The sequence below is a fragment of the Salvelinus sp. IW2-2015 genome, linkage group LG3, assembly GCF_002910315.2.
Source record: "Salvelinus sp. IW2-2015 linkage group LG3, ASM291031v2, whole genome shotgun sequence".
Classification (NCBI taxonomy): Eukaryota; Metazoa; Chordata; class Actinopteri; order Salmoniformes; family Salmonidae; genus Salvelinus; species Salvelinus sp. IW2-2015.
In genome coordinates this window covers 5,935,980-5,952,014 of record NC_036840.1, presented here as the reverse complement: position 1 = coordinate 5,952,014, position 16,035 = coordinate 5,935,980, and the positions used below count along the sequence as shown (strand labels likewise).

At 42.0% G+C, this 16,035-nt stretch overlaps 1 protein-coding gene across 2 annotated transcripts; it reads right to left on the bottom strand.

Annotated features, from left to right (window-relative positions):
- Positions 1-4,510: 4,510 nt before the first annotated feature.
- On the bottom strand, positions 4,511-15,118 carry LOC111949600 (ankyrin repeat and SOCS box protein 13-like). Of its 2 annotated transcripts, none has more exons than XM_070434237.1 (3): positions 14,910-15,118; positions 14,552-14,743; positions 4,511-4,598 (listed from the first exon to the last, which is right to left on the bottom strand). In XM_070434237.1, the coding sequence occupies exons 1-3, from the start codon at positions 15,019-15,021 to the stop codon at positions 4,591-4,593; spliced, it is 312 nt and encodes a 103-aa protein (XP_070290338.1). In that variant the 5' UTR covers positions 15,022-15,118; the 3' UTR covers positions 4,511-4,590. The 2 variants fall into 2 exon arrangements, with proteins under 2 accessions (XP_070290338.1, XP_023822671.2); XM_023966903.2 differs by lacking the exon at positions 4,511-4,598 and adding an exon at positions 12,881-13,185.
- Between the last annotated feature and the right edge of the window lie 917 nt (positions 15,119-16,035).

Genomic DNA, 16,035 nt, shown 5'->3' with positions numbered 1-16,035 from the left:
CGTTGCAGAGTGGGTGGGAATTCTATGTTGTGTGCTCTAGTTTGTCTGTTTCTATGTCCAGCCTAATATGGTTCTCAATCAGAGGCAGATGGTAATCGTGTCCCTGATTGAGAATCATATATAAGAGAGGCTTGTTTTGTGTTGGGATTTGTGGGTGTTTGTTTCCTGTCTCTGTGATTGTCTGCACCAGATAGGTCTGTCTCGGTTTTTGCACATTTTGTTATTTTGTATGTTGTGTGTTGGTTTGTAGTGTTTTCACTTGTTCTTTATTAAACATGTTGAACACTAGCCGCGCTGCACTTTGGTCCAATCCTTGCTACTCCTCTTCGGATGAAGAGATGGAGGAAAGCCGTTACATCCGGTATGTTCTGGTCTGAGTCGCGTTGTACAAAACTGGCGATAGCTTTTCGAGCTAAAGGATAGCTGGCTAGCTTCTGGCTAGCTTCTATTGTGGATTTCAGATTTGAGGTAAATAATACTTTWWWAAAAAAATTGGTGAGGCGGGTTGCAGGAGTGTTTTGAAGTTGAGTTTTTGAAAATAAAATATATAAAGGATATGCGAAGAAAGATGTAAATATATATATGCACGGGACACGACAAGACGAGGACAAATGACGTCTGACTGCTATGCCATCTTGGGGCATCAGGATGGTCACAACTTCTCCAGATCCACTCCTTCAGCAGCAACCTGAACCAGCAGGAACTAAGGAAGGGCTCTCATTAGTTCCTCTGAGAGGGTTTACTGTCATCCTGCTCTGGTGTTAATTTACTTCCTAAGCAGGTGTCAGGTCCCCTTTCAAAGCCAATGTAGTCTAAAGTAGGGGACTCACCTCTTAGAGGYCAGCAACAGTGCAGCTGTTTGAGTGAATGAGGACTAATCCCAATATAATAAGAAATGTCTCATGTAAAAAACWAAATACATTTTGATAATGGTTCATGTGTTTCATCTTTTGTCCAGATCTCGTGCTTCAATTGTATGTGTGTGTTTTCCCCTGTTTTCAATACTCTCCCCATATACCATACATGTTAACAAGCAATAAAGTAGAGATGACCTTGCTGGTATTGGGAAGGAGAGGCTGATGTTTTGTATGAAAAGGCTCTTTGTCTGGTAATGCTGGACCCTGTTGAGCATACAGTTCTAATGGCTTTGTCTGTATGTGTGTCTGGAGTGCCTGAGTGTAAGAGTATGACGTAACAGGGGAAATTACATGTCTAGCCAGCAAAGCAGATGTGAGACAGAGGTTGCAGGGGCAGGGGCAGGGAGAGGGAGGTTGGGTGGTTGGGTGGAGGTGGACTGCTGCCTGGAAGTAGTAAAGGACTAGGAAAGTACAATGTCAATGTATGGTGGGTGCTGGGAGGCCTGGGAAAGCGTTGGTCCAGGCGTCAGATCAACGGCTCCAGGAGAACAGTAGTGTGTGTGTGTGTGTTGGTGTCACTGTTTCCATCAAGACGGTAAGGTCCATAAACTAGCAGCAGGTGTAGCCACAGACAAGGGAGTCTTCCAAAGGAGGTTTGGATTGGAAAGACCCATGAGTTGGGCAGATGTTTTCCATTTGAATCCTAAGGATCGGGTGATGAAAAGAGAGAGAGAAAGAGACACATAGGGGTAGACTAATCCCCTACATCTCTTTTGTATAACCCTTTTCCAGACACTCAGACAAAGCTATCAATAAGAGAAGACCTTGGAGAGTGTGTGTGTCAGAGGAGGCTGGTGGGAGGAACTAGGAGGACTGGCTCATTGTAATGGCTGGAATGGAATATATTGAACAGAGTGAAACACGTGGTTTCCATGGGTTTGATCCTGTTCCATTCCATCCATTACAATGAGCCAGATCTCCAAGCTCCTCCCACCACACTCTCTCTCTCTCCAAGGTCTTCTCTTTCTGAAACCATTGGACAGTGGCTTCATCCGATTGCCTGAAAAAGGGTTATATAACCACAGTAACAAAAGAGATGTTGGAGGGAAAAAYCAACGTGTGTCATTCCAAGATCTGGCATAAACTGATAGCAGCAGTTCTAAAAACATGATGGACTAACTACAGGGAAGGGGACCTCTTACTGTGGATCGTATCTGTGGTCCTTTCATTATGTGGTTGTCGTCATATGTAAAACAGTCCAATAACAACCAGAGGTTATTCCATCGTTTATGTCAAATTCATAGTCTCATAAAGTGATATGTTACCTAAAGATAGTTGGAAAACTCAAGGAATATTTTTGAGAACCAAAAAGCACTTTCAATCAGCTCTATATTTTCAGACGTATTACCTTCTGAGGGAGTTTTAATAAGCAGGTAGTGTTGAAAGATCCATGTTATTGATACTCTTGTTTTAAGTCCTTTGGCACAAACCACTCGACTTGCATGATCTCTGAAAAAGTACCATGTTTGTAGCTTTTGGACAAGCTGTTGAAACTAACTGCCACTGACCCCCTTTTTAAGAATTTAACCTTTGACCTTTCGTTTGTTGGGTTCAAAGCCTGAAAACCCACACCTGCCCMTCTAAGAGCCCTGGCCCCTACACCTCAACATGGCACACACATACACACTCCAGAACATCTTTCAACAGTTTGTGTGTTTGTGTGTCTGTGTGAATTGGTGAATGTGTGCATGGTCGTGTGTGTGTGCATGTGTCCGGCGTCAAACTCACTCTGCTATGACCATTGTGATATGTCTGAAGTATTTTAATTAACTGTCTTGTAAAATGTTCCTAGTGGGTTTTCCTCCCGAAAACTGAGACTGAGCAATAAAATCACAATAACATTTAGGACCGCCAGCTGGCCGTGCTGAAACGTTAAAATGATCACACACACAAACACACTTATAGCAGAGTCTCTTATTTCACTTGCCTGGTGTTGGAGCTTTCAGACACCCACAGTAGACATTAGGCAAGTTGCCTTTAACGGAAAACTGTGGACGGTTAAGTTATTATTTAATGTTTTTGGTGGCTAGGATTCCAATATCTCTCATAGCCAAGACTATTGCCTTACCAGACTGAGACAACCTATACTGCATGGTTGCATTTTTTTCTAGTCAACCACCATGTACGGAATCCAGACATTACCCAATACCCTGAATGGTTCCTGGGGACTACATGTTGTAGATTAGCAGACATGTCAATACTCTGTGTGAGTCCGACAGGTCTACACTCTTAGACAAAAGGGTTCCAAAAGGGTTCTTCAGCTGTCTCCATTGGAGAACCCTTTTAGGTTCTAGATAGAACCTTTTTCTCTTAGAGTGTAGGTTGTAGGGGGAGTTCTTATCGACCCTACACGTCTGATGTAGCAGACAGACTTTTGTCAATATTTGTGTGAGGAAGGTATAGTTTCGCTCTGATACGTGTGTGCGTGTGGGGTTGTGGTATAAACGTGATGTCAGCTTCTCATGGTCCAAGGTTGCCTGTAGTGTGTAGGAATGAAGAAGCACAATAAACTAGAGCTGGGAATTGCTAGAGACATCACAATACGGTATGATCACAATACTTAGGCGCTGATACGATATTTATTGAGATTCTCACAATCTATTACAATTCGTGTGTGTGTGTACACACACAGTAGTGGAAAAAGTACCCAATTGTCAAACTTGAGTAAAAGTAAAGATGCCTTAATAGAAAAGTGAAAGTCTAAAAGTATTTGGTTTTAAATATACTTATGTATCAAGAGTAAATGTATAAATAATTTCAAATTCCTTATTTTAAGCAAACCAGATGGCACCATTTTCATTTATTTATAGCCTGTGGCACACTCTAACACTCAGACATCATTTACAAATGAAGCATGTGTGTTTAGTGAGTCTGCCAGATCAGAGGCAGTAGGCGTGACCAGGGAGGTTCTCTTGATAAGTGCGTGAATTTTAAAAATGTTCTGTCCTGCTAAGCATTCAAAATGTAACAAGTACTTTTGGGTGTCAGAGAAAATGTAAGGAGTAAAAAAGTACATTATTTTCTTCAGGAATGTAGTGAAGGTAAAGTTGTTAGAAATATAAATAGTTAAGTAAAGATACCCAAAAAAACTACTTCGGTCGTATTTTTTACCTAAGTACTTTACACCACTGTGTGTGTGTGTGTGTGTGTGTGTGTGTGTGTGTGTGTGTGTGTGTGTGTGTGTGTGTGTGTGTGTGTGTGTGTGTGTGTGTATCGGAATGTGAAGCATGCGGCAGATGTCCCATTGGGCCGTCCTGTACCCAACTGATGACTAGAGCAGCTGGGTGACCCTCTCACTCAGTCCGCCTCACACGGCAGGCACCGCCTACTGACCGCTCACAGCTCTTCTGGGGGTCACTGTGGCATAAATGGGGTTAGAGTCTGGGGGGGGCAGTCAGTTCCAGGAATCAGCCCCTCACCTATTCTRATCAGCACCACMTTTCCAGTTGAGAGAGGTTATGAGGTAAACTTTCCAAATGGAAAATGGGGCATCTTCAACTGATTTGTTCAACTGTCTCTAGTACGGATAACAAGTGTGAGTCAGAGAGAAAGGGGACACACACACACACAGATGGAGTAGAGATGAGGAAAGGTTGTCCTGTCTTGGGGGTCATGGTTGAGCAGTGGCAGGGTAGAGGATCTGAGCTGGTCTCTGTGGTCTCCAGGTCAAAGGTCAGGGCTCTGAGGACACAGCACAAGACCCACGCCATAAAACTCATAGTTAGGAGGATGTATGGTGCAGTTAGCCCGTGGGAGGCATCCTGTTAAATCAGACAGACACACGTTAACAAGGACACACACGCACATATGCCATTTTCCTCCTATCACTCTTGATATAAGCCACATGCCACTGAACCAGCTAGGGAAGGAGAGCTGAGAGGAGAGATATGTGCCTGAAGAACGTCAGGAATTCCAATCCCMGKGCACTAACCAACACAATCACCTCAAAATAAACAGGCCAGATCCTGAATGAAGTGGCGGCAGCACCAGTCACGGCACTAAGCCCAAAATAGAAGAACTATGTGATACCACTAAACTGAGACAGAAACTCAGTCACAGGTGTAAATATTTCCCCTCAGCACCTTTCAGGCGCCTCACCGTTACTTAGTGGCTAATCTTATCTCCATATAAACAAGCCTTAAAAAGCAACAGCSGTGAATTAAGGCCACTGAAAAATGCTGTGTTGAATCAAACCTTGAATTTTTCTTTAATGTCGTCGCCACGCAATGGACAAAAACACTCACATGAAAACAAACCAGACGTATAATCACTTACTCAACTCTCTTATGTTTTTCTTCTCAAACACCCACACACTATAAAGCCCTAAGGCATGATCGTTCTGAGTGTTACAATCCACCTATTCGCCAGAAATAACAAACTGGTTGTAAATCCTAGAGCGGAGAAGTTCAGATTCAAACTGGATTATTACAATCCTGAAATTGTATTGTCTTTGATCACTAAGGTCTTTAGTTAGGTCAGTGAAGAAGTATATAGTACCTGTCCTGATGCACATACATTGAGCAAGAGATTTTCCCCCGACAACTATTTTTATCATCTGCATTAAATCAGCAGGTAATAAACAAGACCTTACAAGAAAATAACGGTCTACACAATGTCTGACTGTGCAGTCTCTTCTATAGCCAAAAAGACACATCTCCCTCCTTCTCCTCCTCATCCTCCCGTTCCCCCAKTAACATACTTATTACACCTGTACAGAGAACAACCTGTCTAGTTGACACTGCTTTCCTAGTCGAAATAAGGTCAAACCGCCAGAGAGGAACATGCAGTGAAAGTGTTTCATAACGTAAAAAGCTAAACAGTAAATCCAGGTTGGGCAGCCTGTCACACGTTGTCATTATGGTGGGCGATAAAATGTCAAATTGATGGTTGTGAGAAAGAGAACAGGCCTATTAGCCACAGAGAAACAAGCTGGAGTACATTCTGTTCTGGATCACATTGTTTCTCTGGCCAGCTTCACCAACCATCGGCGGAGACGGTAGCGTCAGGACCTTATTCTACAGCCATACAACCAGACCCATCGTTTCCCTTCTAAATGCTGATGTAAAAAGGGCTTAATAAATACATTTGATTGATTGATTGATAGATACAGGGATATTTGGGTTACATACAACAATGTGAGCTAGCATTTGTATCCTTCACCCAGATATGTGTTTGACTGCTCACAAAGAACATTGCGCACCACAAGAAAAGAGGTGGTAATCAGACCAGTTTAAATACTTGGCTTCTGAGAATGTGTGGATATTTAATGTGCTTTTGTGAGAAAGGGGTAGTTGTGTGTCTATGCGTGTGTTTGCATATATGTCGGCTGCACGTGAATTTTGCCACTAAGGTGTCAAATACCCATAACCAATAGCTTTGACAAAAGGCACCATGTGAACGCAACTGCAGATGTCGATGAAGGCCTCTAAGGAGGGAAATAACCAGTTCCACATTTGCCGCTTTGTCTTCTTGAAAAAGCCCACAGCTCTTTCTTAAATGTCTGTTGTACTGTGGTTGCCAAAGGCCCCCGAGGTCTCAAACCAATCCAATCAGCATTTAGCTTTTCTTCTTTATCTTTCAATCGAATGCAGGCTTGAAGCACGAGACGCTGAGACTTGCTTACAAAGAAAAATTGGATATTGGAAAGGCGGGACAGACTCATACACAATCAGTCTGTCAAAGACTAACTGTGTATGAGTGTTTGTGAGAAAAATAAAAGTGTGTACATGCTTGTGTGCTTTTTCCCCTGCATTTCTAGTCATAGTGCCAGTCTGGGCCCTCCTGTGCTCTCTGGGCTAGCCCAGGACAGTCTGTCCGTCTGGGTCCTCCTGTGCTCCCTGGGCTAGCCCAGGACAGTCTGTCCGTCTGGGTCCTCCTGTACTCCCTGGGCTAGCCCAGGACAGTCTGTCCGTCTGGGTCCTCCTGTGCTCCCTGGGCTAGCCCAGGACAGTCTGTCCGTCTGGGTACTCCTGTACTCCCTGGGCTAGCCCAGGACAGCCTGTTTGTCTGGGGTGTGGGCCAGTTGACTACTYCTGACCAGGTGTATGTGTCATTGGAGAGAGAAAGAGAAAGACTTTGTCTGGGAAGAAGAAACTGCTGACTTCACCCCCCACTGACTGAACTGGAGTAGTACTGTGTAAGATTAGGAAGCAGGGTGGGGTAGAACTGGCCTGGGGACTCCCTATAGGAAATATAACCAGATGGTTGTGTCATCTGGCCGCTCACTGTGCTTCTGGGACGTGTGTGTGTGTGTGTGTGTCCGTCGGTGTGGCTGACTAGACAGATGTGCATATTTTCTCAGACTGGAGGAGACGAGACTGTTTTACAGTAAGTCTGGACGACGACGCCCAGCCGAAGGCCTTTTAGATAAATTCTCTGGAATACTGACTTATTGACTTTTAATTTATGACACGTTAGGTGGACTAGTTAGATGGTGCTTGTACTTCAGGCTAAAAAGGTATTAAAGCTAAAGAGTTGATCATTCTAACCATGTTGAGTACCAATCTGTTGTAGCTATTCTGCAGTGAACCACTGAAGAGGCCCCACGTGATTTCTGAGCTGTGGTTTCAGACAAGGCCATAACACAGGTGTGCCTATGTGTTTGATGATCTTTTCAGTCAAATAACGTCCATTCAGTCATACAGAGGAGGATCACTTCAAAGAAGAGCTGCTTTCAAGCCAGTATTCTCCTCCCATTCACCGTGCTTTATTTACCAGTGCAGCGGAATAACTCAATTCCACCAGTCACCCTTAAAGCAGATTTAGGAGACACAAACACCCAAAATGGTGCCTCACAGCCTCTTACTCTAACAAGCAAACAGAGTAGACGGTCTGGGCTACGTGTGCTGTGTGTTGTAGGGCCTGACCAGTTCTGACTTATGGTGTGGTAGTGATTTTCCTTAATATGAACTTTTAACCCATTGCTATAATTATATGGGAGTGGAGAAGCTATAATTACACCAAGCTTTTAATAACTGGTCCGGGGCCAGTTTTGTTGTTAGTCCCATTTTGGTTAAGGTGAAGACTGAGTACAGGACAGGCTGGTACTTAATCAGTTGCTCATAGTTGAAAGTAACTATCAGCGTCCCAGCTTGACACAAACACTGTCTCACATCTGCTCCTCGTTGAGTGGGGGAAGGATTCCTAACTGGAGTTGAAGAACTCTCCCAGTAAAGCCTAGCAGACCATCACAGCATCAAGTCTATCTCTCCTCTAAGACACACTGAGCCTCTCAGATTCCTGCCTGATCTATCTACATCCATCCTTAATCTCTCCCCTCCCCCCCGAAGAAGTTTATAAACTTGTCTACAAAGAGGTGAAGAGTTGTCTCTTATTGCTAACAAAGATGTGAGGATAATACACATTGGCATATCTACTGAGAGGTTGGAGTTCAAAGGTTGAAAGCTAACTAGACTAACTCCATTCCACTGATAAACCTTGGTATATCTCCGAGATAGTACAGACAGATGTCATCTAGGAAAGCACATCAACGTGACATGTGGTTTTTGTGTTAGGTGAGCAACAGAGGAAGTACAGGGAAATACAGTAGTCCCATCCATCTCAATCTTAATAACCTATTAGCCTTTTGTTCTGTAATCTAAAGAGGGTGGGTGAATGAGTGTATTCTCACCTCACTCACGAATGAGCACGTTTTAAGCCTTTTATTTATTTGTCTCAAATGCTAGTCTATAGATCCATTTCTTCAAATGGACAGTTCAAGGTTCACTATATCTCCATATCAGTTCAGACAACTCCGGAGAACAGATMTCCTCAGAGCCTCTTGTCTACTAGTGTTGGAMCAWATGTTRTCCTTGTCACAGAGACYCAACATGGCCTGATGCTCTGGCAGTGCAGATGCTTTGTAACTTGACGAGTGAGCGAGGAGATTGATTGTTGTTAAACAAATTCCTAACCTATGGCACATCCTAGTGGACACTGGACAAAATTATGGCTGGAGATCCATCTTGTTTCTCATTTCAATTTCTGTTCATCGTGATATTGGCCTACTCTAACAGTTGACCCAATTTAGATGAATGAATTAAGCTTATCATAATAAAATCCAAAAAGGCAGCGAGCATGTCAACAATGTCGTTCATTAAAACACACAATGCTTACAGTATACAGAGCAACACATTCATTTATACATACATTTCTGTGGAGGATATATTAATTATAATAGTATTTGACTCTGACAGATTTAAACAGTTACACAAACATGTATCATAATAAATAGATATTTGTAGCATTCTTAAAACCCAATACTGATTCATGAATATACTGTATCAAGTGTGGGCAGCATGCTAGATCCATTCTACTTTGATGTTATATTGCTTGATTGAAAAATAACCTCTGTTGGCTGCACAGCACCAAATACCRGATGTTTGAAATCCCTGTGCAGATACCTTTGACTGGTTTTGCCCTCTGAACAGCCAGAGAAAGTGCCTTTGAAAACAGGTGTATCATTCCTTCAAAGGCTGATCCAAAATCCCCAAATTGCACTTTTATTTGTTCAAATATGTTTTATAACTGGACATTCTTCTCATGCCTGTTCTCATCTCCTCCGTCTGTTTCATCTTAATGTTAAGACTGAGAAAAATGCTTTCAAACCATCATCTACATGGTCAGCCTATTTTAAGACTRAGCAGTAGCAGATCCCTTCTGAACCGGGGTCCAGTTATTTTAACAAGCTTTTAAAAAAAATAGGGTATTTATCCTCGTTCCTTCATGTGAACAAGGAGGGCTCKAGCTATTTCGGGCTCCTGAGCTTATTTATGGATGTGTTCTGAATGGTTGAAACGGTAATGGATGAGGCCGCATTGTTTCCACGGAAAACAGTTCCAAATATGTTCCTGTCATGGTAAAAAAGCTCTCGAATGCCGCAAGCGATGATCTAGCAACCTTAACACTTGACACAAATGTTGTTTACTCAATAGACCAGCAGACATGCTGTCTCAGCACAGATTTGGAAGGGAGGCTAAATGGGGGGGGGGCTGCTAGAGCTTATTGATGATACTGACTTAAACGGATCAGCGTTCCGTCAACGGGACAGTTGTAAATCATGCAGCGCATTGTCAAGATCGCAGATTTTAGAGAAACAACAAATGTCGGTACATAGAAGTGTCTTGTATCGGCTGAAAGCTTAAATTATTGTTAATATAACCGCACTGTCCAATTTACAGTAGCTACTGCGAAAAAATGCCATGCTATTGTTTGAGGAGAGCTCCTAACAACAATACKATTTTTTCTTCGCAATAGGTTTMATAAATTCACCTCTGAAGGTGAACTGTGAACTAACATTCTGAAATCTTGCTCTGATTTATCATCCAAAGGGCCCCAGAGATAACATGAAGTGTTGTTCTGTTAGATAAAATCATTTTTCATATCCTAAAAAMATCCATATAGCATGTACGATTGCTTTTGTATTTCCACTCGTTCAATTTGCAAAGAAAGGAATCTGTGAAAATCTCACCCTAAACGCTGTTTCAACGAGTCAAATCACGTTTGTATGTATTCCTGAGATCCTAGAAGGTAACAAGACTTCACTATTTCATTAGGGGTGTAGTATATCCTATAGGACACCATATTTGGTCAGAGAGCAACGCCTTCATGGCACGCCGATGARYCGGGCGGCCATCACTTGAACGACTGTATCTTTGTAAAATAAGCACCAATCGGGGTCAAACAAAGCTAGCTAGATAGCCAATGAGCTGGGATTTACGAGAGTATCCGAAAACCATGTATATGTTGTAAAATGTAGCTACTAACCTTGTTATGAAAACTGGTTGTTTTGCAAATGTTGAACTTACAATATGGCTACTAATACTTGGAATGCTAAATCAAAGTCCAAGTATACAGATTTGACGATATTCTTGCTGAAAAAATGGAATATGAATGCGAATGTCTCCTTCACGATTTGCCTAAATGTACCTGGGGACTTCACACTAAAAGTCTTGTTGTTCACAAATTTTTCAAGTTATCCATCTGAAACTTTGCACATACACTGCTGCCATCTTGTGGACACTATCGAAATTACAACCAGAGTGATGGCTGTAACTATGACCTTTCTCTTGCATTTCAAAGATGGTGGTAGAAAAAGAACGGTTGTTTTTTTCTTTGTATTTTCTTCTACCAGATCTATTGTGTTATATTCTCCTACATTCAATTCACATTGCCACAAACTTCAAAGTGTTTCCTTTCAAATGGTACCAAGAATATGCATATCCTTGCTTCAGGGCCTGAGCTACAGGCAGTTAGATTTGGGTATGTCATTTAGGCGAAAATTGGAAAAAAGGGGGCTATCCCTAAGAAGTTGCTTTTCGAGTGCATTCAAAAACTTGACAGTTCACAAAACGGGTTAAACATATGCATTATCTGAGAGGATAGTCACTTCCGCTGGACTATAAGCGTTGTTTCAACATAATTTGTCAACATATTGTGTCGTGGAATCTAAATGGAAAATACATTCGTTTTTTGGTTGAGATGGAGACGTGAATCCAACATAGCAATTATTAATTTGTAGACTGTAGACTTGTAAACTGGAATTAAAGTCAGACTAAGTCAGTGGCTCAGATGGAACTATCCAAGATGAAGATAAATCTCCTTTAAAATGTTGATATTTGGTTGCGTTGTCAACAAAACACAATTCAATATTACTTTTGTAATACAGTAAATAGCTTTAACTTTAGACTATCTTAAAAAACGAATGTAACATTCAAACTTGAACAGTGAGTAATCCATGACCACATTTTGAGGTTACTGTAATCATATAAAGCGTGCATTTGTSCAAGATAGCATGCATAGGTCATCGCGGGTCTGTGGAGATCTTCACAACTGCTGTAATAATCTGCACAGAATCTCAAATGGCATTGATCTCTTGCACCCATGTAGTTTTAATGTAATCTCAACTGAAATCCAGGTTATTTGGTTCTGCTATTAGATTAAGCACAGTGATTTATCAATAGCTGACATTGTATTCCCATTTGAGCTTTGCTGTGCTTTAAAAATGTTGAAAGCGCAGTGATAAATATTTGGGTGACAACTTTTTTCTATTGGAATTTAATTTGAATGGGTTAATATAGGTTGTAATCTCATTGATTAACATCTCAACCAAATATTACCCAATTATCCACACTGAAATGAGGTAGTGTGGCCAGTGGGGAAAGATTAAATAGGTCATAATATTTTATAAACACACTTTGTGATTAATGCACCTTGCCTTACTAGACATCATGTTGATAAGACATATTCCTCTGTTCCCATTATTAAGACGGGTTATGTCAAATAATAACAGTATTAATATAGTGACCAGAGTCATTGTGTAACTCTGAGGAATCCATACACACTCATCACACACCCCAAAAACAGACACCATATTCAGGCCTGGGACGTCTCAGCTATAGCGGATGCAATAGATCAGAGACACTAACAGTAAAAAAGCAGGATCGTTTTCCATGGTGTTTCTCTGTTGCCTGGATTCCACGTCCGCCTCAAACACATCTAGTTGTCAGGTGTGGTTTCCGTTCCGATGTCAGGGAGGAATCTGGGATACACATTGACATCTGGAGAGTGTCAACGGGAACGCCGCTRATCCTCCTGCTGCAACACCGTTTCTCATTCCTGAGGATGTACCGGAGATCTGGGATGTGTTGCTAACAGTTGTGTTGTTGTCGCATTGTCATGGCGACTAAGATGCGGGTGTAGTGTCCACAGACGGTGTTGCAGAGTGGACAGGATCAGCTGCCAAAATCACTTCCTCTCGTCCATTTATTTTCTCCTCTCTCCCCCTTCCTTGTTTTCCCTGAGGGCCTCCATTTGTCTTTTATGTAGGTTTACAAGATATGGGAGTTCAAGGAATAAACTGTATGTAAAAAGTCCCCATTAAAACCTCCTTATGCTTCTGTTCTTTAAATATGTATCTAATGTGATGATATGGCACACATTCTGAAGACATCAAAGAGAAAAGTGCTCCGCTTAAAAACACTGTTGGTTTGGAAACCTGTGCTTTGCTGTATGCATATCATTTTTATGCATCTAATCTAGTGGCATCTAAGGTTCAGACTGTAGCATTTTCATAATTGTGATGTTTTTTGAAAGGTTTCAGTCTCTGAGCTTCCTTCCTTCACCTTAGTAAGATAATGGTGTCAGTGGTAACAGAGGAAGCTAATGATTTGCTTTGGTATGTCCAGTTGAACTACGACCTCCAGAGCTCTGCTACCCAGCATCGTCCTCAGGGTCACTCTGCTCAGCTGCTGCAGACTCAATGGAGTACCTACATGCAAACAACCACAAAGGTTTATGGGAGATGTAGTCGATCCACAACATATAGAACACTGGGATAGTATTCAAGTGTCAATACACAGTCAGAGATATGTGTCCTATTTAGTATATTTAAAGACTGGAGCTTTTGAGCAGGGATATTATGCTGATGTTTGCTTGCATAACCCAACAATAGAACTCAATAAAACATGAGTTGAGCAAATGTTTAAAAATGTATGTGACAACGTCCTTGCACTTCATGAAATAAAGTTTTTATTTTTCCTTACAAGACGTCTGTGTCTGATGCCTAGGATACTGTTGCTGTGTGGCTTCTCGCACAGACCTGGTCTCACATTCTACGAGTGGCTCTGTGGCAGAGGAATCTGTCTGGGTCTCATCGTCAGTTACCGACCCGTAACTAAACTCAATGTTATAGTACTAATTGATCAGCMTCAGGGAACATGAGTAGGATAGACATTAACTTGAGGGACAGGACAGATGGACTTAGCCTATGTTCAAAATACTGGAGAAATATCTTTCTGACGTAAGACTGAGTATTGTCAGGGGTTAAAGTAAGCTGGTATGGTCCAGTATTGCATCCTAAAAAAATAAATATGCTTCTGTAAATAGATATTTATCATAACCACGTCAGCCGCATGAAAAATGGACTTGAAATTGGGTGGCATATTATAGACGCTCCAAAATGCAGCGTGGTTCGAGGAGAACACGGATATTTTTCCAAGGCAAGGATGACTGGCCAAGACTGYCGCGCGCGGACATCAATTCAGGCTACAAGTAGACACATCAATTCAGGCTACAAGTGTAGGCAGAATGACAATCACAGAATGTCATTAGACTTTCTGGTGTTGTAACAGGTGTTTCATTCCATTCATCAAATGGTTGGGGCAGAGCACTGTTCAGCTGTTGGAATTCATTTGTGTGTGGACAAACATGCACGTGAAAACATCATGACTGGTTGTGTTTATGCCACATTAAGTTAACTGACAAATCTTTATTACTAGAACCACAGAGATCCTATTAAATTAATATGGATTCTACTTTATGTCATTCTATAATTAGGCCAATAAAAAAAACAGGAAGAAATTAAATCTACCTTGACCTGAGTATTGTGTACCAATTAAGAAGATTTCAAACAGCTGTTTTTGATGGGTTCAACATCATCAAGTTCTTATTTTTATGAATTTCTTTTACTTTTCCACTACCTGTAACTTTCTGATCCTGAAAAATTAGCAATGGGCWCCACCTACTGGTGACACTGTGACATTGCTCAGAAATCCACAAAAACATACTGGTACAACACATCTATTGCTTATAACTGGTAACTGTGGTATAAAAACCTCTCTCACACTGTGACTTACTTTCATAAAACTCTAAGCAGAGTGCAGCGGGAGAACCGGGTTCGATGTAGTCAATGGGCTTCTTATCGTTTTTGTCTTTGGCGTAGATGTTCGCCCCAAACTCCACCAGCATGTCGATCATGTCAACACTCTTCACTTTAGCAGCATGGTGCAGGGCCGTCTTGTGCAGCCGAGCATAATTCACTTTGGCACCTGAGGAAGKAAATGACACACAAAAGAGGTTATTACTAAAGGGGCACTCCAGAGTTGGGAACTCAAACCCAGGGTTTTATTCTCTATTCAGGTCTATATGCATTGTGTTGTTCTTCGTCACAATCAGATAATTAGTTGTTAGAGAGTGTTATTCTCTAATGCTCACCTGCGTTGAGTAGCGCCTTGACAGCAGGCGTGTGGTCGTTGGCACATGCCACATGCAGTGGGGTCCCATAGTACAGGTCATATGCCTCCAGACTGGCACCTTTAGTGATCATGATCTTCACAACGTCAGCGTTACCTGAGACACAAGAACAGACTGTCACAAGTTCTCAAACAATCTTGATGCACACTCATCCTACACCTGCACACACTTACCCCCATGCAAGCTTCGTGTAGGGGTGAGGTGGTCCGGGAAGAGAGGTGGGGTTCACCAATTAACTATAAAGAACAATTATTTCTCTTCTCTTGATCTTTACCTGTGTTGAATCTGGGTATCACCCTTCTCTATATCTGTGACAAGCTATATCTTTATTATTTTTAATTCTTCTATGGCTAACCTACCTATTTATTGCCGATATTTCTCTTATCTCTTCCTTTAATTCTAGTGACAGTCTCACCTGTGTCCACCATCCAGTAGCAACCTGACACACTGGGTCTGCCCCTTTCACATGCTCATGGAGGGGGTGATGGAGTCCACAGCCACTATGTTGACAGAGGCTCCGCGCTGGATGAGTTGCTGCAGCTGGGCAGCATGTCTCGGAGGCCGCCTTGTGCACCTCGGTCCTCTCCGACCAGCAGCCTGGGGCAAGCCACACAATCAACAGCCAGAGAATACCTATTGCTACATAATAACCGGCGCTAGGTGAGTTCATGCTAGATCATCTCTGGTATTGACATCACATTTTGCCATCGTAACCATTACTTGACAATCTATATGGTAAAACACAACATGGACATTGTAGCTGATTTACGTTGCTGTTATATCATGAACACATGCTTGCTAGCTATGCATGCAGTAACCAAATGGATGCTAGCATACAAAACCGAAATACTTTCATTCGCACCTATGTCTCCAAGAAATACGGTCCGGCAGTTTCAACTCCATCATTTGGTCAAATCCTGTTTTATGTTGAAAAACGGTCAATTACGTTCCACGAGAAGTAAACAAGCACATTTGAGCTGTGTTTACATGCGGCACTGACACGTCACGTGATTGGTTTTGACATGACCTTTGATGGATTTGAGAGCATGCCGGGAGTTGTAGTAGAAATGTTTTGTCAAAATTTTCA